Source organism: Gopherus flavomarginatus, chromosome 1, assembly GCF_025201925.1.
Source record: "Gopherus flavomarginatus isolate rGopFla2 chromosome 1, rGopFla2.mat.asm, whole genome shotgun sequence".
In the NCBI taxonomy this organism is placed as follows: domain Eukaryota; kingdom Metazoa; phylum Chordata; order Testudines; family Testudinidae; genus Gopherus; species Gopherus flavomarginatus.
The window spans coordinates 162,684,002-162,707,361 of record NC_066617.1 but is presented as its reverse complement, the minus strand read 5'-3'; the positions used below and the strand labels follow the sequence as shown (position 1 = coordinate 162,707,361).

The 23,360-nt window shown below is 45.7% G+C and overlaps 1 protein-coding gene across 1 annotated transcript in view; it reads left to right on the top strand.

The window, feature by feature from the left end:
* Positions 1 to 23,360, top strand: part of GAP43 (growth associated protein 43) — a 73,859-nt gene that overhangs the window by 35,483 nt on the left and 15,016 nt on the right. The window contains exon 2 of the mRNA XM_050961726.1: positions 4,218 to 4,824. Coding sequence (XP_050817683.1) covers positions 4,218 to 4,824 — 607 coding nt within the window. The remainder of the gene's footprint in view (positions 1 to 4,217; positions 4,825 to 23,360) is intronic.

Genomic DNA, 23,360 nt, shown 5'->3' with positions numbered 1-23,360 from the left:
TAACTGTGTTGTGGTTATGTTCGATGCAGCTGGCCTTAAGCCACCCTCCCATTCCCCTGATACTGGGGCTATCAGGGAGCTGACATGTTTCCTAGTCTTGACACATCCTGGAGTGGTCACACACAGAGACCTCTCCATTGACTGGAACACTGTGTGGTGCCTTTGTGCCTTCCTGCCCCTAGTGCGCCTGTGTGGGGATGAGATGGCTTGACACAGCTGAGGTTTTTCCCAGACTGAGGAAGCTTTAAAACCCCTTTGTGCCCAATGGGAGACTTAAATAGGGCTGAAAGGTATGACCCGAGGTATCTACTAACACATGGATACAGGCAGCTTTGCAAATGCAGGCACTTGTTTGATGCTCACAGTAGCTGGCATAACATGTTAACAGGCTCATAGACTCCATGGTCCTGTTGACACCATGTCAACCGGCAGGCCGGCCTTACTGCTCGCTGAAAGTTTGCAGTGCTGTAGCACTTTGCATCTGAGGCACTTAATGCATTCTGGAAACATTAGTAAACGTAAATTCACCCCCTTTCTATGCAATGGGCATGTTTGCACCCATTCACTAGATTCTTGGGGCATAGTCACACCCCACAGTCACTCTCATATCGATTGGACATGGTGAACCCTCATGCTCACTCTGAGGGATATAGGTGTGATCACGCCTTATGCAAACTCACATATTCACAGGTGTGTCTTCCATCCTCTGGCTCTCTCTCACATATGGATGTGAGCGTGGTCAGTCCCCATGCTCACTCGCACTCACTGATGTGGGCATGGTCACCCTCACACACTGATGTGAGCACAGTCCATCCCCTCATTGACTCTCACATTGATGTGGGCATGGTAAGTCCCCCTGTTCACTCACATGCTGTGGGTGTGGGTTACTCCCCAGGCTCACTCGTTGCTGTGGGTGTGGTCAGACCGTGCTCAGATTAGCGTGCAAGTGGTTATGCCAAATTCTCACTCTTACAGATTGATATGAACATGCTTACTCCTGCTCACAAACTGATGTGGGTGTGGTGAGTCCTCACACTATTCTTACATATGGATAGGGATTGGGGTCAGTCCCCTCACTCACTCTGAGGTATATGTAGTAGTCAGGTAGTCAGTCTGCATGCTCGCTCAATGACTTAGCTCTGGATGTGGTTGCTCCCCATGCTCATTCGCACACACAGATGTGGGTACAGTTGCTCCCAATTTCACCATCATAATGATGTGGCATGATTACTCCCCAGGCACATTCTCACTGGTGTGGGTGTGATCAGTCCCCATTCGCAGTCACCTTGGGTCAGCATGGTTACTCCCCGTGTTCACTCTCATACATTGGCATGGGTCTGGTCACCCAGGGCTTACTATCACACGTTGATGTGGGTGTGGTCATTTCCCACATTCATGTTCACAATTTAGAGTGGGCATGGTCAGTCCCAGCCTCATTTTCACATTGATGTGGACATGGTTAGAGCCTGTACCCATATCCACATCCGCTCTGTGATCTGCAAAAATGGGCTGTGAATATTCACAACTGCATCTGCTCATATTGGTGTGGGTGTGGTCCATCCCCATGCTCACTTGTACACATTGGTGTGGACTGTCCCCATGCTCACCTGCACATGTCCATTTGGGTGTGGTCAGTCCCCATGCTCACTCGCAGACATTGATGTAGGCGTGGTCCATCCCCATGCTCACGTGCACATGTTGGTGCAGGTATGGTTACTTCCCACACTTGCTCTGGCCTGGTTTATACCTAAAACGAAGAGAGACAAGGTGGGTGAGGTATCTCTTTATTGGATCAACTGCTGTTGGTGAGAGAGAAAAGCTATGTGTGACTTGACAGCTTGTTTCTCTCACCATTAGAAGTTGGTCCAATGAAAGATAATATCTAAGTCATGTCAGTTCCAGGCGATCTAAAACTTAGGTCAACCTAGCTGCATTGCTCAGGGCTGTGCAAAATTGCATGTCTGGTGCAATGTAGTTAGGTTGACCTAACGACTTCCTGTCGATGCAGCTAGGTTGATGGAAGAATGTGCAGCTGTAGGGGTTTGTGGTGTGGACAGATGCTGTGACACAGTGATGTTGTATGGGCAGTACCTACACTTAGTCTCTTACATTGATGTGGGTGCGGTCACTTCTCATGCTCATTTTCACATTGATGTGGATGGCATTTATGTACGTGCTCAGCCTTTGCTCACTGTCACATATTCATGTGGGCGTGGCCACTCCCCATACATACTCTCACACATTCGTTTGGGTGCAATCTGTCTGCGTGCTCATTCTTGTGTACTGATGTCCCTTTCTGGTGACCTAGCTCCAGCTACACTGCGGTTTCGGTCGGCACAGGTGGCCCTCATGGATGTGGAATTTTCACACCTCTGAGCTCTGTAGCTATGTTGACCTAAGCTTTAAGTGAAGCCCAGGCCCTGGTGTCTGAAGACATGCATTGACAGCGTAGAAGCCACTGCATTACCAGCTTGCCTCTGCTCTTTAATAGCTCTTTTGATAGCTACTGGATTTGAATATTGATGGAAAAGTATCCCCTTGTCAATATGCAGTTGAACTGCTACCTACTCAAGCTCTGGTAAATTATCAGAAGTACAGTACGTATCATAGAGTGAAAGGAGCCATTAAAGGGTAAAATCTACCTTGATGCATGAGACCAGCATGAGGCCTGTATGGATTGTATTTCTGCTTAAGACTTCAACATAGGGATTACGACGTACATGGTGTATGTGGCCCTCTGCTCATGGGGAATTAATAGAGATGCCAATTATCTGGTAACACTGGATGACTTATCACTATCTACTTAGTTTCCTTTCAATGAACCTGGCTTTGAAAGCACAAGCCGATGAGACTGGGGACAAGAGAGAGTGGTTGTAGATAGGGCATTTGTGAGGCATATATTGTGTGAGTATGTGTGTGAGAGGGAGTATTTGTGTGTCATCCATGGTGGAGCATCCCTTAGTATAACCCTTCAGTGGGATTCCCCCTAGGCAAAAGACACCAGTGACACTGAACTCAACACTACTAGCACCGAGGTCTTACACAAAGCCACCCCGAAAGCAGCGTGGGTTGGGTTTTGTAGGGTGGAGGGGTGGTGGATTTGAAGAATCAGTAAAAATAAATAGAGAACCAACATTTCTAAACTGATAGCAAATACCTGGTAAATATCACAAATTAACGGGGGGGAAAAAATCACATGAAATTAAAGAGAGGCAAACAAGTTAGCTCGGGTCCTCCGCTGCAGCCAAAGAGCACTAGGTACACCTGATTGGCTGAAAAAGTGGCTTTGAATCACCTTTGCATAACTCCAAGGGACACTGTTGTGGCCAGATATTGCCAGGGTATTGGGATATCCCTACACCCCTTTTTTCCTAGCCATGCCCCTATGCTTAGGTCGGGGGGGGGAGGGGTTCTGGAGCCACTGCAGGAGTTGTATATAGGACTGGTCACTTCATTTTTATCAAAAAGGTTTTTCAATGAAAAAATGACTTTTTGAACAATACCTGCAGTTTTACAAACATTTTCATATTGATTTATATTTTCTGATTTTTCAGTGAACTGATTCAAAATAAGAAAAAAATCAGTTTGGATCAAATTGAATATAAACAAAAAGAAAGTTTTTCTTCTCCTTCTGAAAAAACCCAAATAAATAAGTAAGCACTAGAAAAAAGGTGCTTCAAATCAAATCAAAATTATTTTTGATTGGTTTCAAATCCGTTCCAAACGAACGTTCGTTTCAGATCATTCCATCAAACAATGGGGACATTTTGGGGGGAAATGTCAAGGGAAATGCAATTTTATTTCATTGGCTATTTTCCACAGAAAAGAATTCAACATTTTTGCGCAGCTCTAGCTGGATACCGCTGAAGAAACTTCCTATGTAGGGGAGAACCTCGTGAGCCTGAGTCCACGATGTTAAAACAACTTTGTTCTGGGATCTGCTCTGAAGTTGCTAAATTGAAGGACAGGATCTGACTTGCTGTATGAAGTGAATATGCAAAATAACACACACACATGCATATAAACAACAGTGTGGTAGTTTTGCCACATTGCTGCCACATGGAGATAAGGGTGCTGCTCTAGCACATGCTCGACTCTTGACAGGCCTTGCCCAGCTGAGAGAAGCGTGGATGAGATGATATCAATGAAACAAGCTATCACTGCATGTGTAAAATTCTTTATCTGACTCCTTTCTTTCTCCCCCTTTCTCCTTAAAGGTTGAAAAAAACGATGACGTTGACCAAAAGATTGAGCAAGATGGCATCAAACCAGAAGATAAAGCTCATAAGGCAGCCACCAAAATCCAGGCCAGCTTCCGTGGACACATAACAAGGAAAAAGCTCAAGGGGGAGAAGAAGGGAGATGTCCAAGCAGCCGATGCTGAGGCTGCTGAGAAGAAGGATGAGGCCCCGTCTGATGGTGTGGCAGAGAACAAAGAGAGTGACGCTCCTGCTGCCACAGAAGCTGCTCCGTCTGACAGCGCCCCACCTGCAGAGGGCAGCAAAGATGGCAGCGCTCCCTCGGAGGAGAAGCAGGGGGAAGGCACCGCTGATGCTGGCTCAGAGCAGCCAGCTCCGCAAGCAGCCACTCCCGCCTCCTCCTCAGAGGACAAGCCCGCTCCGACTGCCACCGAAACGGAAAGTGCCACTAAAGCTTCCACTGATAACTCGCCGTCCTTGAAGGCTGACGAAGCCCAAGACAAAGAGGAGCCTAAACAAGCCGATGTGCCTGCTGCTGTCACCACCACTGCTGCAGAGGATGCTACTGCCAAGGCAATAGCACAAACGGAGACGGCGGAGAGCAGCCAAACCGAAGAGAAGACAGGTAAGTGGATGTCAAGGAGCAGGGCTCTTTCTAAATGGACTGTGAAATGCCCCTTGCCTCCCTGTGGTTCCCTGGAGTGTCAAAGATAGAGTGGTAAGAAGTTAATAAGTGAGGAAGACAGGTGGGCAATGACCAGTACAGTCATCTTCGTGTTTCAGGAAAAGGTGAGAGAGATTTTCATAATAGCTCCCTGAGCTTGTGGAAATACCTGTGGAAGCTGTATGATATGGGATATGGCTAAATGGGTGGAAGGGAGAAGACAGACTCCAGTGCAGGGAATCTTTTGAGGGTAACAAGAGTCTGAATCCAGATCTACGGTGAAAGCAGATTCTGAAGGGATTTTTTAAACCTCATTTACCTTGCGCCTGTCCAGAGACAACCCCCTGAATTCATGCCCTCAGCTTTGATTCTTTAGGGCCTGATTCTCCACTGTTTTGCCCTCTGTGTCAACCTTTACACCTGTGCAAAGTGGGTGTAAAATGCCATCACTGGAATGAGCAACCAGAGAATCTTGATTTGGTAGAATTTTACACCCACTCTGCACTCCCTTGGCACAGGTGCAACATCCCTTTCATTTGGCTGTTATCATCTCCTTTAATAGTGAGGACGTACATGAACCAGCTCCATTGTAATGACCAGAGCTAAGTAATTTATTACAGCAGATATTGATTTGATTATTTTCATCTATTTTGTTTGCAGGTTGTCAGTGAGCTGTTTACAATATTCTTGCACCTAATCGGTATTCTAAATTATTTGCAAATTTCTTCAGTAAATATTTCTTAGCCGCAGATCACTGGAATTGTGAACACTACAATTGAATATACAATTTGCAGTTCACGCTCTAACATAAGTAAATAGCTTAGCTTGCCATCACAGAGTGAGTTGTAAATTTTACCATTGCATATACACTTTTTAAAATTAGCTTTCAGTGAATATTTGAATATTCAAGCACAACATTTGCCTTTTATTCATATTCATTTGATATTCTTGCTAGCGGAACTCAAGATCTCGAGTGTTTTCAGAAAGCAAATGTAGAAGGTTTGTGACCACAGTCAGATCAAAATTCCCTTTGGAATGTTCATGAATATTGGTAACAAAATCTCATTTCCCACTAGTTGATCAGCTTTTCCAATCACAAATTCACACAGTTGGTGTGTTCTAGGATCACAGAAATTAGAGATGGGGAAAAAAAGATCCAATATGTCTTTTTATCCATTTCCCTGATGTGGGATTGTTCCCTGCAATATGTATTTAGGCGTGGCAGAATTTGATTTTAATTTTTTTATAATTTTGACAGTCAATATCCATGTTTATTTGTAAGCCTTTTTCAATTTTTATTAATTTAAATGTTCACAGTTTGGGGAAATTATGTATGTGTGTGTGTGTGGAGGGGGTCAGATAATTATTTAATGATGGGAGATACTGAGATTCAAAAAGGCTTTACAACCATTAAAACACAAATTGTCAACATCATGTCAAAATATACAAAGCAAACAGCCTTAAATCAAACTCTAAATTCTCAAGTGGCATTTTTTTTATTTTGCCTGTCTGTCATATGTTAAGATTATTGATGGAAATATTTTTTCATCTGTTTGTGTGCATAAGGTGAAATCGACGTTTTTCTAATCCTTCCGAGTCTAAATATGTTCCACAGTACTTTGCCTAGTCTAGTTGTGAAGGGCTTTCACAACAGTAGGGCTACCACAATGGAGCTTCCAGTGTTTCCTACATCTCACGGCTAGGAAATGTTCCCTGATACACAGCCTACATTTTTCTTTTCCTAATTGCATCCTATCACTCCACCGTGTCCCTCTAAACAATGCTTCTCCTTCCTTGGCTTTTACTCCCTTCCTAGACTCATACACAGTGACCATGTCCCCCTAGTCCTCATTTAGTTATGCATTATCCTGCCAACTCCCAGCAGTGCTGTGGTGGCTTGGTCATCCATGAAAGAGCGAGGACTACTAAACATCTGTCACTCCAGCACCCTGCCAGTCCAGGGACTGATCTCTTCAGCTTTTCTCAAAATCTCCTCTTTCAGCTCTATCAGGCTATTTCTCCCTGAAGTCATTCTCTTGGCTTTCAAAGTTCATCTTTTATCATTTTTGTGGTCGAAGACTAGCACCGAACTATGCAGTGTGAGGCTGCCAAAAATAAATAAATCAAATTGGCTACTGGCCAGCCTCGTTGGTTGGCTCATTGCCATGGCACGCTTGGCTGCTACTAACTACTATGAAGAGTAAGTGCAGGTCATTCTACATTTGTGTGGTGTTGTTCATTTGGGTAGAATTTTGCTACATTCATCACCTCATCTACGGGTATGTTCCTGGGGTACCACTGGGAGTGGATGAGGTCATTTGACCTACATGCTTGGGAGGTCTTTTACCTCTGCATCTGAGTAAAAGAAAAAAAAGGAGAGACTGAATGAATGAGTTAATCAATTAACCAAATTGCATTACCTGTAATGCTTAAAATTAAACATGTCTGCAGTGAACAGGAAGTGGGGCAGCTCCTCCAGAACAGTATTTACTCTACTAACACACCCATCATCCCCCAACTGTTCAGCCTGAGATACTCTATTAAGCTTGTCTTTTAGGTAACTGCTTTGGAAACTGGCTTTAACCAAGCAATCCGGTGTCCAGTATTAATTTACTTGGTGCCTCAGGGTTCCCTGAATTTTTATTATAAAGCACCTTCTAAATAATTCTGATTAGGGCTGCTGGACCATGAAGCAAAGATGTGGGGTTCTACCCAGGATAAGGCATGAATGAGACATGGGGCCAAATTCAGAGGCTGAATTAAGTTAGAATCCTTAGACCCCCCTCACATCCCCTTCCCTGTGTGTAGATGTAGGTTGATGCCACGTACAATCTGAGGAGCTGGGAGAAGATGTAAGTTAAACTAGGAGGTGGCCTACTTAAATTTACACTTCCTCACACTCTCCTGTTTGTTGCTTTTCTTGCCACATTCCTGGCTTCTGGCCCCTTAAACTCAGTCCTACTCAGTGGGACAAAGTCAGCAGGGAAGTGTAAGGAGTATCTACATTACATATTGGTAAGGAGGTGCATGTCTAAGGCCTAGTCTATACTACAAAGTTAGGTCAACGTAAGTCGCCTTGCATTCACCTGTATGTGCATGTCTCTGCACTCAGATTTGTCTCCCGGTGATGTAAGTGCCTGTTACAACGACACAGTAAAACCACTTCCCCAGATGGCATGGAACCATTGTCAATCTACTGAGGTCAATGCAGTGCAAGTATAGACACCTGTGTCGACGCTAACAGTCCTCCACAGTGCCCCATTCCCTGAGACAGTGATCACTTTGGTCACGATTTTAAACTCTGCTGTCCAAGGGTCATAGAGACCAGAAGCCACCCACAACCCCCACCCCTTTAAGGCCCCTGCATATTTTTGAAATGTCTTTTCCTGATTGCCCACCTCATAAGCACACCAAGCGGCTCACCTTTGTTGAGTGCAACCGGCACCCCCACCAACCATGCTGGCTCCACGCACACCAAGAGATACTGGATGCGCTCCTGCCTGGACTATACTGGAAGTACTGGATCTCCTGGGGCTGTTGGGAGAAGATGCTGTGAAGCACAACTAGGGACCACCCATAGAAATGTGGAGACCTATGAGCAGAATGCAGGGGGATACAGGGAAAGGGGTACAACAGGGATCAGCAGAAGGATTTTTGCCAGGGATACCACAAGGCCAGGGAATGCAACAGATCTGGTGCTGGACTGCAGACCTCCTGCTTCTACAATGAACTGCATGCCATACTTGGCAGAGACTCCATGGGCACCCAGCAGAACACTGTGGAACCTCGGAGAAGTCCAAGATAGTGACCCCTGCCATGAAGAGTGAGGAGGAGGGAGACGTGGCTGGGAACTCCAGAACCCCTTGGAAATTCTGCCACAGTGTAGCCAGTCCCGCCAAGCAAATGCGGGTGATCCTGATGAAGGGGAAGGGAACTCAGGTAAGTGTGTGCATGCATTTTTCCTTAAAATATTGACATTTAAAGATGGCGCCTGGCCCATCCCCAAGTTACTAAGACACAGGTATCTACTTTTCATTGTTTTACTTCTATGAGAAGAGGTAGTGGTACAATAAACAGAGGTAGAGTTGGCATCTGCTTTTCATACCCCTATTGGACTAGGTGGCAGGGTGAATGTGTTCATGTGGAGTTCTTTGTTTAGGTATATAGTCATGTCCCGGATAGCCTCCTGAGAGGTCTCCATGAAATTTGCACGGAGGTCCTTTGCAATACTCTCCTGAAGGTTTCTAGGGATGGCAGCTTTATTTCTTCCTCCGTGGTAGGACACTTTCCCACACCACTCCACAATGAGTTCAGCTGGCACCACTGCAGTACACAGGTAGCAGCATACAGACCCGGGCGGCTTAAGGATGCCAGCAGCAGCTGTGCTCTCTGTGCCTTTGTGACCATCAGGAGTGAGATACCAGCTAAAATCACCACTGACTGTGGGAAATGGTGCCAATATCCAATGCCATTGTCCTATACTCATCCCCTGAAATAGGGACTGGAATAGGGGCTGAAATGTTATAACTTCATGCAACAGATAATCTTTGCCCACTCCCATCGTCCCTGTGGGCCATACTCACCCTGGCTGGGGCTGGAGAGCAGTGCTGCGCAGGGGTGCTCCACAGCTGAAGTGTCAATAAGCATTTCTCATTAAAAGTGTTTGTGGGAATCAGGGAAGGGTGTTGTGAAATTTATCTTTCCCTTTTCCATGTGGCTGTAAATCCAATGGTACATCTGTCTGTTTTTATCAGCAGCTTCTGGTATGGTGGCCTGGAGGGATGCCCCTGCCACGCCCGCTGAATGCCTGGCCCTGATGAGCAGGAAAAAGAAGAGGACTAAGGAGAACAGATTCAGCAAGTTCCTGCAAGCCATGCTGCATCAGCCCATGAACGAAGGGCCTGGGAGGCCAATATGACTGACAATATGGAGAAAGACAGAGAGGAAAGGAGAAGTCCAGGAGTCTCAGCAGGTGTAAGAAAGTGAAATGCACCAGGACATAATGAGTCTTCTCAGGCAGCAAACCCAAATGCTGCAGACCCTGACTGGCCTACAGGTCCAAAAATCGTGGACTCTGCACTTTTGCAGTGCTTGGAGCACTCCGTTGTCGCTGCTCCCTAACTGCCCAACGTACCACAAGGCATCATGGGCCACATCATTATCCCTACCACACTCCACTCCAGGATACAGCAAGGAAACCCACAGCTTCACACACAATGACCTGTGAGCACCACAATTGGTGTATGCGTAGCCACACTGGATTACATTTCTTTCCTCACATGGACATAAACATTTATTTCCTTTATATTTCTAATTTTTCACCCCATTAAGTTATGTTGAAAATGTGTATAACATTGCCTATGGTTTCTTTGCCCACGGATTTTCTGCATTGTGTTTTTTTCTACTCAATAAAGTTCAATTTTGGGACAACCAAATTATCTTTATTAACTCACAATGCACATTGCAGAATGCATAGTGGCACTCAAAGCAAACAGCACTTGTAAATGCACCCCAAGCACCACAGAATTCATGGCTTAAGGAAAAAACTCTGTCACATTTATTAATATACAGCAAACACTACACAATTCTTAGCTGCACGCAAAGCTCCAGGCCCAGAGAACACTCTGGCAGAGAATACTACTGTGGCTGATAGTTAAAGTGCTCTTTCAAAGCCTCCCACAACCGCATAGCTCCAAGTCTGGCTCTTGTAATAGCCCTTAGGTCTGGCTATTCAAAGTCAGCAGGCAGTCTCTCCACCTTTGCCCTCCACACTGGTGGCAGCTTTTCCCCCTTTGATTCACGGCCAGTGTACAGTTTCATGAGCTGAGGAGCAAGGGAGTAGGTGGGCTCCCCAAAATCACTATTGGCATTTCAGTATCCCCAAAGGTAATCTGCCAGTTGGAAAAGAATGTCCCTAATTGCAGCTTTCTGAACAGTCCTGTGTTCTTAAAGATGCGAGTATCATGCACCTTCCCTGACCAGCCCACAATGATGTTGGTGAAGTGTCCCCAGTGATCCGTCAATGCTCGCATAACCATGGAAGTAGCCCTTTCTGTCGATGTACTCTGTAGCAAAGTGCTCTGGTGCCAAAATAGAGACATGCATCTATTGCCCCACCGCAGTTGGAGAACTCTACTGCTGCAAATCCATCCGCTATTTCCTGCACATTGCCGAGAGTCACAGTCCTGCATAGCAGGAGACGAATAATGGGCCCCGCACATTTGCATAACAATGGCATCCACTGTGGATTTTTCAACACCAAAATGATTTGCCATTGACCAGTAACAATCCGGCGTTGCAAGCTTCCAGAGTGCAATCGACACTTGCTTCTCCACTGTCAATGCAGCTCTCATTCTGGTGTCCCTGAGCTGGAGGGTAGGCCACACTCAGCACACAGATCCAGGAATGTGGCTTTTCGCATCTGAAAGTTTGGTAGCCAATGCTCGTCATCCCAAACCTGCATTATGGTGCTATCCCACCAGTGAATGCTCATTTCTCAAGCCCAGAAGCAGTTCTCCACCAGCTGCAGCTGCTCTGTGAACACCAACAACAACCTTGAATGGGGTTTTGCTATGTCCCGCTGCAAACGGTTGTTGAAGAAATCCTCATGTCCCCGGTTGTTGCATTACTTCCTGAGGATCTGCAAATACAGGAGACTCATGCCTTGTGTATTTGCAAGATTCAGGAGAATAGTGCAGAACTCTGTGTGCACCGTGATTCTCTCAGAGATGGCAGAGACTGAAAAGTGCTGCATGGGATTGTTTTAAAAAAGATTAAAAACTAAGGGATATGGATGGCATTATGGGATGGAGAAAATTGCATGCTGCGAATTTGACCTCTATCTCCCAGAGCTCTCTGGGTGAGTTATTACTATCCCACAAAACATTGCAAAAATGGCCCAAAATGTATTGTTCTGGATGGCAGCGCATGGCATGCTGGGATACCTATCAATCGTCTTACCATACTCTGCATCAACACACGCCCTTCTGGTGCGTACACACATCACTGACACAAGCAGCCAAGTATGCTTATGCCCGGGTGATATAAAAACTTTGGCATCTGCATACCAATGTAACGTGTGCCAACCCAAGTTTGTAGTGTGGACATGGACTAATTAAGCGAGCCACATGCTACTCTCAGTTGCATTGGTTTAAGTCTGGAGTGTCTCCACTGAAGTCAGTGGATTTACTCCAGATTTAGATAGGTGTAAAGAGAGATCAGACTCCAGTCTGGTTAATTTGAGGGAGTCTATGCTAGCTGGTGTGGGTGAACATGGTGGGGTGCAGGAGAAGGTGCAATGTGCCTCAGGTGGCATGTGAACAGGATTCACCACTGGATTTGGCTTGCTGGTTGGATCATAGCTTCCCCGGCTTGGCCCGGGCACTATAGTCATTTGCATCAGCACAAAGTGTGTGTAAAATGCTTATGAATGCATTTTGCACTGGGGCAAATGACTACACAAGGTGCAGAGCAAAGGAGCAGCAGACACCACATCTTCAAAAGGTTTGCAGCAGATTTGTGGATAGAAACTTTACAGGATGGAGCATTCTACCTGCTCCAGTATGTACACTAAACTATCACTGAATGAGGTTCTCCTTACATAATGTGTGTTGGAGTTGTACATTTGGAGCAGAAAGACCTGAGTTCAAGCCCTGCTTATATTCATGGTAATAACTGTGTTTAGTAATAATTATATGGGATCTGGCTATGAACAATCTTCCCAATGAGATCAGGTGAAGCAAGAACCTAGCTATTGTTGAGGAAGCCTTTCAACCATGATGCTCACAATACAAGCACCCCCCTTTTATTCCTACCAACCAAAAACAAAACAAAACCCCCTAGCCCATGCAGAGTATTGACCCCAAAAAGGGAAAAATGCCAGAGACTCCACAAAGTCCACAATGCACTTCACTGTTGCTATTGATTTTAAATGGAAGGCACTCATATACTAAGGTGATGGTTGGCAATATAAAATCAATGCTAGACAGCTAGAGTGATCTCTGTGAAATGTAGCTAGCTGCTACATGCCGTACAGTCATAGCCATGCAGGGCATTGCAGCCATGGATTCTCTGTATAGCATGAGCTGCTAGGCTGAACGTTGCAGCTGGGCTCTAAGCATATCAAGTATCAGCTGGGATTTATTAGCCAAAGGATCAAATCCAAGAGAGCCATCAGGGTTAGACAGTTCTGCCTTTTGTGCTGCAATTCCTTTAAGGTGAAAGCACTAATTCATCCATAAAATGATAGGCTTAGGCAAATTCCACCCGGTCAGTGTGATCAGTTTAGATGAACATTTCTTGATCACTTCCAATCCATGCAGCAGATCCATGGACTCAGCTAAGGTGGACCTATGCACTCTGAAATTATGCAGCCATGCAAATGGTTGCATAGGATCATAGGAATTGCCAGGGATAGCTCAGTGGTTTAAGCATTGGCTTGCTAAACCCAGGTTGCAAGCTCAATCCTTGAGGGCCATCTAGGGATCTGAGGCAAAATCAGTACTTGGTCCTGCTAGTGAAGGCAGCGGGCTGAACTTGATGACCTTTCAAGGTCCCTTCCAGTTCTATGTGGTAGGTGTATATGTCTATATAACATTACAGCCAAAATCCATCATGTCCAGTATCCAGCCTTTAACAGTGGCTAGTACCAGATGCTTCAAAGAAAGGTGTAAGAATGCCACAGTAGACAGATGTGGGTTAATCTTCCCCCTATATTAGGGCTCATCCTGATCTATGTTAGCTAGACATTGTCTTAAACTGTGAAGCAGGAGGTTTAATATCCCTTTGAACATTTCTGCTATTATGATAACTGAGGATATTCTTGATAGCCATATAACTATAAATCCCTTTCGAAATCTTGCTAAATTCTTTGCCTCAACACCTTACTTTGGCAGTGAGTTGCACAGTTTAATCACATGTTGTGTGAAATTTGCCACACTTTAATTACATTGAATGTCTCCTTGTTCTTGTATTATAAGACAGGGATAACAGAAGGTCCCAATCTACCTTCTGTAGACCGTTCATTTTTATTATGTCTCCTCTTATCCATCTCCTTTCTATGAGAAGCAATCCCAGTATTTTCATATATGAGCTTTTTCAGGCTCTTGAGCATTCTGGCAATTTTTCTCTAAGCATTCTCCAGTCCAGCCTTTTTGAGATGGGGTGACCAGTACTGCACACAATGTTCCAAGGGAGGCTGCATCACAGATTTATGTAATGGCATTTTCATATCTTCTTTATTGCTCTCCATCCTGTTCCATGTGCATCCTAACATCCTGTTTGCTCTTTTGACTGCATCTGCACATTGTGCTGAGGTCTTTATTGAGCTCTCTATAGCGATCTCCAGGTCCCTTTCCTGACTTGATCATTCTCCCTTTTGTAAAAATGCTGCATAAATCTTGTATTGAAACACATGATTGGCTGTAGAGTGGACCAGTGGCTAAAGAGGCCAAAAATTGTAGACAGGAGCAGGATGCTTTCGGAGCAGTCGGTTGCAATGCTGAGTTCTGCTGGGGCACAGCTCCTGCTCTTGTGGAGAATCAGAGCTCTGCAGGACAAGCATTTCTCTGGCTCTGGAGCTCCCAAGATGCTCAGCAAAGTAGTTCCTTCCTGCATTCCTTAGGAGCTTTGCCAGAGTGAAGCAAAAGCAGGCTGGCGCCAATTGTGTATTCCTTAGGACCTCTACAGCTAGGGACATTCCTGCCCTATGGAATTACAAAACTCCACAAGAACAGGGTCTTGCTCTCCTTCTCTGCATTTTAGAACATCTTCAAGGCAGGCATCTCTTCCAACAAGCTCCACACACCTACCAGTTCAATTTTATCAGCTCTTCAGCCACAGCCCCCTTCTGCGGACTCCCTGTTGTGCCAGGGTCAACTCTGAGAATAAACCTTCCTTGGGTGGCTGCTGTGCATCTCTCAAGGAAGAAGAGGAGCTTCAAGTTAACTTGTGACAATAAGTTGGATGGTGGGGCGTGGTTATAGGCTGTGGTAGGCTGTTCTCTGGAGGCTTGGCTGGTTTGTGGCAACAGGCTGCTGGTGAAGGTGGTCTCTCCACTATGCTGGGACTTTCTACCTAATTCCACGGGTCTTGCTGTATAATTCTGAGGGGCCTTGCCACATAATTTAGATCTAATGCACTGCACAATACAAGGAGTCTTGACTTTAGCCTTTTCTTCCTGTGTCCTTAGACACTTCATTCAATCCATTGGACACTTGGATGGGTTTGAGGATCTCAGCTGAGTTCCTAGCATACAGTAGCCCATATTGTACAGCTGTCACCTGTACAGCTGCATGAAAAGACAGAGAGCTATGGAAGGCTGAACCAGGATAAACCTCTAATGGAAAAGACTGTTTTTTTTTTAACCCTGGCAACAATGAGACTCAAAGCTTTCATGTAAATAGGCTTAAATAGTCATCAGTAATCACACTTAATTACTGGTTATGGTACCACACAGCTTCCATCCATCTTTTTTGCCAATAGCAAATGTCTCCTTTTCATCATGAAGGAGAGCAACAGGAATGAAAAGCAAGAGATGGAGGCGAGGGGATGTTAGTGAGGATGACTGGATGTGACCCTGACCCGGGTGGAGCTATAATACTTGCTGAAGAGATAAGAAGTCACTTTTGCATTTGAAAAATATCTGCTATCTCGTGCTACAGAAGGCCTCATAGACACAGTGCTGAGAAAGGTGTGAGCAGCCAGGACCTGTTGATACTAGAGTTCTCAACATTGCTGACTCTAGGGAAGCTGAGCTGTGGGAACCTAAAGTAGATCCTCTGGGGGAGCTGGAAGAAGGTGTAAGAAGATATAAGTTAAAATAGGGGATGATTACACCTTAAAACCCCATGCTCTTCTTGATGTACTTCTTTCTTCTGACACCTTGGCATGTGGACTTGATGCAATGTGTAAAGAGGGAAGGTGAGGGGTTCAGTGTAAGTGCAAATGGGCTGAGTTCATTACAGCACAGACATAACTGAGTATCTAAATTCATCCCCTTCCTGGAAGTAGGCTTTACTGGTAACTCAAAACCAATAACAAGACATAAACTTCATCCTATGCTTCGTCCTCATTATAATTGCTCCTACAGTTTGGGACCTTCTTTGTCCTAGCTCCTTAGTTCCCTCTAACTACACTTATTTTCTATGTGGAGTTAAGTGGGCCCACCAGCTAGCATGATCAAGTAGTAATGGCTGGATTTGAATGCATGGGGTGAAATCGCGGCCCCCATTGAAGTCAGTGGCAAAACCCCTATTGACTTTAATAGCGCCAGGATTTCACCTATGGTGTTAGCACCTGAGCCTAGGATGATTTGTTTGCAGTGTTGTAGCCATGTTGATCCCAAGATACTAGAGAAACAAGATAATTGAGGTAATATCTTTTATTAGATCAATTCCTGTTGAAGCCCCAAAGAAGAGCTCTGTGTAACTTGTAAGTTGTTCTCTTTCATCAACAGAAGATGGTCGAATAAAATATATTACCTCAACCACCTTGTTTCCGTAGGATGACTTGACAAAAGAGCCATATATCTCGGTACAAGGTCTTAGGATCTGATTCTGGACTCCTGCCTTGTTTAGTCATTTACAGCTGTACAAAGTGGGTGCACAATGCCACTATATCAGAAGGGTGCCATTCCTCCTTTGCAGTAGTGTAAGTAATGACACTAGAGGCAAGCCAACGAAAAATAAGGCCCATGTTACACTTTGCCATCCTGCCACATTAAGTTCCCTTTGATAAGTTCATGTGAGTCTAAGGGAGTCTAGGGGCTTGATTCTCCTACACCCTCTAGTGAAGGATTTGTATGTTTCTTCCCCTATCTAAATGTTGACTGCATGAATTCTAATGTGTGGCATGACATGAGTTAACCCACTTTGGAAGACACTGGCTTTCTACCTTCCCTTTCTGTGGGAGGAGACAAAAGGTCTATTTTAGCTCTTTCAAAGCCCTTCAGACACCTGACTATTTTCTGATGCATGTTCTATTTGGCTTGGTGTTGACCATGTGGGGTATCAGATGTAGAAGAATGAAGGTCAAAGGGGGAGTAAACCACAACTGACCCTATGATAACAACACTGTATGTGTGTGTGTGTGTGTTGGGAGGGGGTTGTTTTGAGAGAGGTGATTTGGGGAGGAGGTTGTGTGTACTGAAGTTTTTCTGTGTTTTGGAACATCGGTGTGGGTTTTTTTGGGTACATGTGCCTACATGAATTGGAGCAGCAGCTGCACAGAGAAACAATTTAGGTGTCACCATGGAATCTGCTAGGTTGAATGGTTTCAAGGATATGCCCCATTCCCATCCTTTTCCATTGGTTCCTCTCCCATTTGGCTACACTTGGGTTCCTGTGTTTCAACTGAAATCTACTACTGCTCCACAGAGATGCCAGGGACTGCAGTGCAACATGGGGAGATGGTCAACATGGATTCCATGAGCTGTTGTAATAGAAATGACTTTCCTTCATTTGAAATCGGTTTTCATTCTCTCAACCTTTATAAACCCCACTACAACATTTTATGGCCCACAACACTGTAGTAACACTTATTGCTAAAGCCTTTTGAACCATTATGGTAACATTTCTTTTATAAACATTGCAGTCATGGGTCATGTTTGGCCACTCACTGTGGCCCTGATCCCAATAGTCATGGTTATTCATGATGACAACACATTACTTACTATTAATTATTATTAATATATCACGTCTTTCACTCTCTCAAAACTATTTACAAACACTCCCTCATTGAAACAAAGCCATGTCTGGGGTGGTACATAGTAGTTGTTCAGTAGTAAACAGCCTCACTACACAACCTTTTGGGAAAAGAAGTAAAGAATATAAGGTCCAGTTTAAACTGCAGAGGAATTTAAGGAAGCAACCAAATTGGAACTTTGCCAGTGTCGACCCCCCCTTGCTGAGAAAAGTGCCATAGGACCTTTAGAGACTACTAATTGTACAGCTTATTGAAAGATATCTCCTGCAGCAGACACATGTGCCTTAGCATGATGGGGGCACATTGGTTAAGTACCAACTCACAGAGAACAGTGTCCCTAACTGAATCAGCTGCAGCACTTAGTTGTTCTTTGGCAAGCTCCATCCAAGTTCTGATATTTAGTGAAATACCATACTATATGGTCTTTCTGGTCAATGAGAAGCTCTTTAACCTGCCACGACCTGAATTTAGACCTATGGTGGGCCATGGAGTTCCTTGAGTTCCTGACACTGTTTTAGGAGCCAGACTGTAGCAGAGTTAAAAAACTGAACTCTGAATTCAGTTCAAGGTAGATAAGTAAGGAGGCAACTGATTTTCAACTATTTTAAAAGGTATTTATTTGTAAATTCTATGGGCCAGGTTCTCAGCTGGAGCTACTCTGACTTAAACCAATTGAGGGGGCTGGCCCTTTGTTTACATGTGTATTCCGTTGATGCTTTGGGATATTAGGGCCCATCCTACATCATTTGCGCACTGCAAGCTCAAATGTCAATATCAAAATAACAATTGTTACCATGTACATAGCACTTCGCAGCTCTAGCTCTCAAAGCACTTATGGAGAAGGGTAAGGATCATTAGCCCCACTTCAGAAAAGGAGACCCTGAGGCACAGAGAAGTGAAATGACTTGTTCACTGCCAAACAGTAATTCAGTGACAGAGCCATGACTACAATCCAGCTCTCCTGATGCTCAGTCCAGTGCTCTGTCCACTGAGACCTGTGGCCTTCCTATATGGAACGCCCATCAATTGTAATAGAAGTTCTGCAAGCATTGCATTTGCAGGACCTAGAGTGCAATCAGAATTTTGGGCGAACAACAGACCCTTAAATCGCTTAAACAGTTTTTAGTACATGCATTTAAATTCATTTTCATTGACAATCCTTTGTGGTAGCAGCAGCTATCCGCTCCACCTTCTCTTCGTATTCTGGCCAATGGACCATTGGGTGGTGATGGCTGGAGAGTGATCAGAGTTCAACTAGGGATGGCAGATGAGAAGAGGTGGCTCCAAAGTTCTCAAACTTAATATATCAATGGTTATGTGAAATGAGTCTGTGTGTGTGTGTGGAGGGAGTATCTCTGTCTAGTTCTCAGTAGACTCGGGTACACATTACAAAACCCACCACCACTGTCACCCTTTGTGGGCAGTCTCAGCAGGGCAGCCAGAGCACATGGGCCATGCAATTTGAACCCCACTCTTGCTGATAGAGGGTGCTCTTCTAGGGCAGGGGTGAGGCCCAGTGCCAGGGCAGCAAGAGGAAACACATATCACTGCTGTAGGGTTGCCAGTTGTCCAGTTTTCGAGCAGAACACTCAGTCGATAAGGGACCCTGGTGGCTACAGTCAGCACTGCTGACCGGGCTATTAAAAGTCTGGTCAGCAGCACAGTGAGGCTAACTGCCTGCAGTGGCTCCAGGCAGCTCCTGGAAGCAGTGGCATGTCCCTCCTCTGGCTCCTATGTGTAGGGGCAGCCAGGGGGCTCCGCACGCTGCTCTTGCCCCAAGCGCTGGCTCTGCAGCTCCCCTTGGCTGGGAATGTCAGCCATTGGGCACTGCGGAGGTGGTGCCTGTGAAAAGGGCAGTGTGCAGAGCTGCCTGGCCGCGCCTCCACATAGGAGCTGGAGGGGGGACATGCTGTTACTTCCAGGAGCTGCTTGAGGTAAGTGCCACCCGGAGCCTGTACCCCTGACCCCCTTCTATACCCCACCCCCCTGCCCCAGTGCTGATCCCTCTCCCACCCTCTGAACCCTTTGGTCTCAGCCTGGAGCATCCTCCTACACCTCAAACCCCTCAACCCCTGCACTCCCAGCCAGAGCCCTCACCTCCTGCACTCCAACCCTCTGCCTCATCCCAGAGCTCCCTGTGCACTCCAAACCCCTCAGCCCCAGCCCAGAGGCCCCTCCTGCACCCTAAATCCCTCAGCCCTGGCCCCAAACCAGAGCCCACATCCCCAACTGGAGCCCTCACCCCATCCCGCACTCCAACTCCCTGAGCCTGCCCAGTGAAAATGAGTGAGCGAGGATGGGGAGAGTGAGCAATGGGGCGAGAGGGGTTGGAGTGAGTGGGAGGGCAAGGCATCAGAGGACGGGAGTGGCAGGGGGCAGGAAAAGTGTCTTCAGTGTTGTGCAAGTAGAAAGTTGGCAACCCTACACTGCTGCCAGTCCAGCAGATGTTCTTTGGATAAACAGCAGACTTCGGTCTCAAGGAGCTTCGGCTCCCCACTTGTCACAGCACTCAACAGATACACAGTGTGAAAGAAAACGTTTCTTTGTGTCTCAAGCTAGAAACCTTCTTCAGGTCTGCAGCCAAATGACTGTGAGAAAGATGGATGGAATCACTGATTTTTACCATAGGCACTAAAGGGAAAGTGCCAGCCAAGCTTGAGTAATGGAGAAGACAACCCTACAACCCTTTTCTCTACCAAATATCCCTTCCACACTTGTGCTTGTAGAAATGAGCAAAGTGGCCAGCCTAGCTGGGGAGTGACAGTTTAATGGGCTACCACACGGAAATTCTGAGTGTGACATTCACCCAGCCTGGCTGGCATGTGATGGAGGCGTGCAGCCTGTATAAAATGCACCTGTCTGTATATTCAGGGACTTACACTACATGGACCTGTTGTATAGTCTTGCCTGCAGTGCCCCTTGTGGAAGACACAGGACTAAGTTGTAATGAATTGAAAGGAGACTTGTTACCAAAGCTGCTGGACACAGAACCTGTGGTTCTGTCTGGCACTGTAGCTCCTTGAATGACTAACACAACCTGTGCTGACCAGTGTCACCACACAGGGTCTACTAAGTCCTAGCCGGGACAAAGCAGTCATGGAAGGAACTGCTAGTGCACTATATTATTCATTGCTAATGGAAAAAAAATACTAGTTTCCTTCACTAGTCTAAAGGACTGGTGCTGTAGTCAGATCCTGGTGTCAGGATGCAGCACTGATAAAACAGATAGATATTCATGGGATCACTACATTTCTGGTCCCTATGTACCTGACAATCCATGGAAGCATACAGGAATCTTGAAAGAGTGAGACGTATGGAAAGATCAGTAGGCAACTGCTCAGGGGATTTCTGGTCAGTTAATCAGCAATCCTGAATTGCTTATTCATGTTTCCATACAATTTGTGGGTCCCAAATGCCTATCAGAAGCCTTTAGGTCATTTCCTGTAAATCACTGCTGTAGCCAGAGTCTGGAACCTAAAGCCACCCACCACACTCTGACCAGTGGAGACAAAGACAGTATTTGTGAGGAGGAAATGACGCCGTAAGTGGCTGAGCTGTGTGGGTTGAAGGAAATAAATGAGCAGGGACCAATTAAGTTAAGACAGTCAATCACACATTTTCCTAGCTGGCTAATGCAATCTAGGGCCAGCCCTGATCTAGTCACTGCTGCAAAGAATGACTGGATTTCTTTAATTGCCTTTTCCTTGACTAGGGAAAGAGGCAGTTTCAAGGTCAACCAGTCAAGGGCAATTGTCATACTATGTGCACATTGTGGGATATTTTTCAATAGAAGAAACAGGGAGACCTTAATCTTCACTACTAACAATCTTCTGGGGCTTGTCGGTCACTCTCCAAGGATAGATCAAGCACTCACCTCTTAAGGATTCTAGGCAGCATAACCCAGACATTATTTCCTGTACTAAGAATACAGGTAGTTTCCATCTGGCCCTTATAGGAGGAGGAGTTTATTATAATGCTACAGGGCTGCCTGTTCCAGTCATGGCTGTGGGAACACACACTCCTTGTCTTGATTTCCCTCTCACACAAGTGTCACAACATCGCAGCTCCCCTGACTTCAGTGCAGTTACTCCTGATTTACCCCAGTGTGAAAGGCAACTCAAACCCAGCATGCATTCTAGGGCCCAGTTTTGCTCACTGATAAAATTAATTTTAGAGTCTGTTCATCAGCTTTAGCAGCAAAGAACTCCTCCATTAGGCCATGTCTGCTTGTTGGAGTCTTTATTTGGGTTGCTTGAGGCATTGGATCCCACACCCTACATAGATAGGGTGACCAGACAGCAAGTGTGAAAAATCGGGACGGGAGTGGGGGGTAATAGGCAGCTATATAAGAAAAAGACCCCAAAATCAGGACTGTCCCTATAAAATTGGGACATCTGGTCACACTACTCAGATCAGGCCTCCCAGTGTTATCAGAGCTCAGTTCAGTTGTTATGCAGACTCATGCCACAGCTAGTAAAAGAATTACATCAGTGCCCTCTGCTGTCCAGAGATCTGCACTGCACTGGGCAACAATGGAGAAGCCTTGTATTTTCCAATGTGTGGGCTGATTGGGTAATTAAAGAGCTGGGCTTGCCACTGCACTCCGGTCATCTAGAGCTGTTTTCACAGCTGCCTAGTTAGGGATGGTCTCTCATTGAGCCTGAATTCATTAACCGAGCAATTGAAATCTTATTGTAAAAAGCTTGTCAGCCAATTAAAACAAGGCAGCTATTGAAAGGCGGCTGCCCCTTATTTGCTGGGTGCAGCATTCAGGAAGTTCAGAGAGTGGAAAGTCCCTCCTGCAGGGCACAAACTGTGAGCGGTAGTTTAAAAAATGCCCAGATTCTAATTAAAATTGGAATTCTTTATGCCACTGGCAGCCATCTTAATGGAAAGGAATGCCTGTGCAAACATTGGTTAGTCCTCATGTGTAAGACTTTTTAGACAGGCCTCCTGCTTTGTCATTCCTACTCTGTTCTATACCCTGGTCAAAAGTCCCAGGTTCCAGGCCCCAAATGCAGTCTTTTACACCAGGTGTAACATGCACTCATAGATTCATAGCACGTGAGACCCAGAAGAGACTATTAGATCAGCTAATCTGACATCCTGCATAACACAGGGCACAGAAAGTCCTTCAGTTACCCTTGTCCTGGGCCCAATACTTTGTGTTGGAGGCATAAAAGATGGACTGATTCTCAGCTGCCTCAGAGGGTACAAACTGGGGATGGTGTCAACCCACTTTTCTGAGACTCCACTCATGTTAAGAGGAGATCTAATTCCTAGAGCATATCTAGGCTGGAGGCTACCCCTGGTTTCCATGGCAATCTGGCTTAGTGGAAGGCTTGCAGGTTTCATGAATCCCCAATTTATCAGCCTTGTAGAGTGTATATTAATGGACACTGGGCAGTGAGGTGGATCATGAACGGTATGCATCTGTTGGACTGTGGGAGGGGAGGTGGGCGTGGGGTTGTATAGTAAGGCTGAAGCAATTTGTTCTTTTGTCAATAAGAGATGAGGGTGGAGTGGGGTGGGGGAGGGCACAGGGATAGAGGCTGTTATCAGTTCAGAAGGCACTGGAAGAATTTCCAAAGCTTTTTGCTGCAAACAGGGAGCACCATTTTCCCCATGTCCAACTGGGGAGAGGAGCACATGCAAGGCCTGCGTCCCATGTTGTGGCGACGAGGCATTTCCATTATGACAAGGAGGAAGTTATATACAGAGCTGGATCAACCCAGTGAGAGCACATGGACCCTACAGTTTTGTGCACTTCCCTCCTGTTCTTAATGCTTTTACCC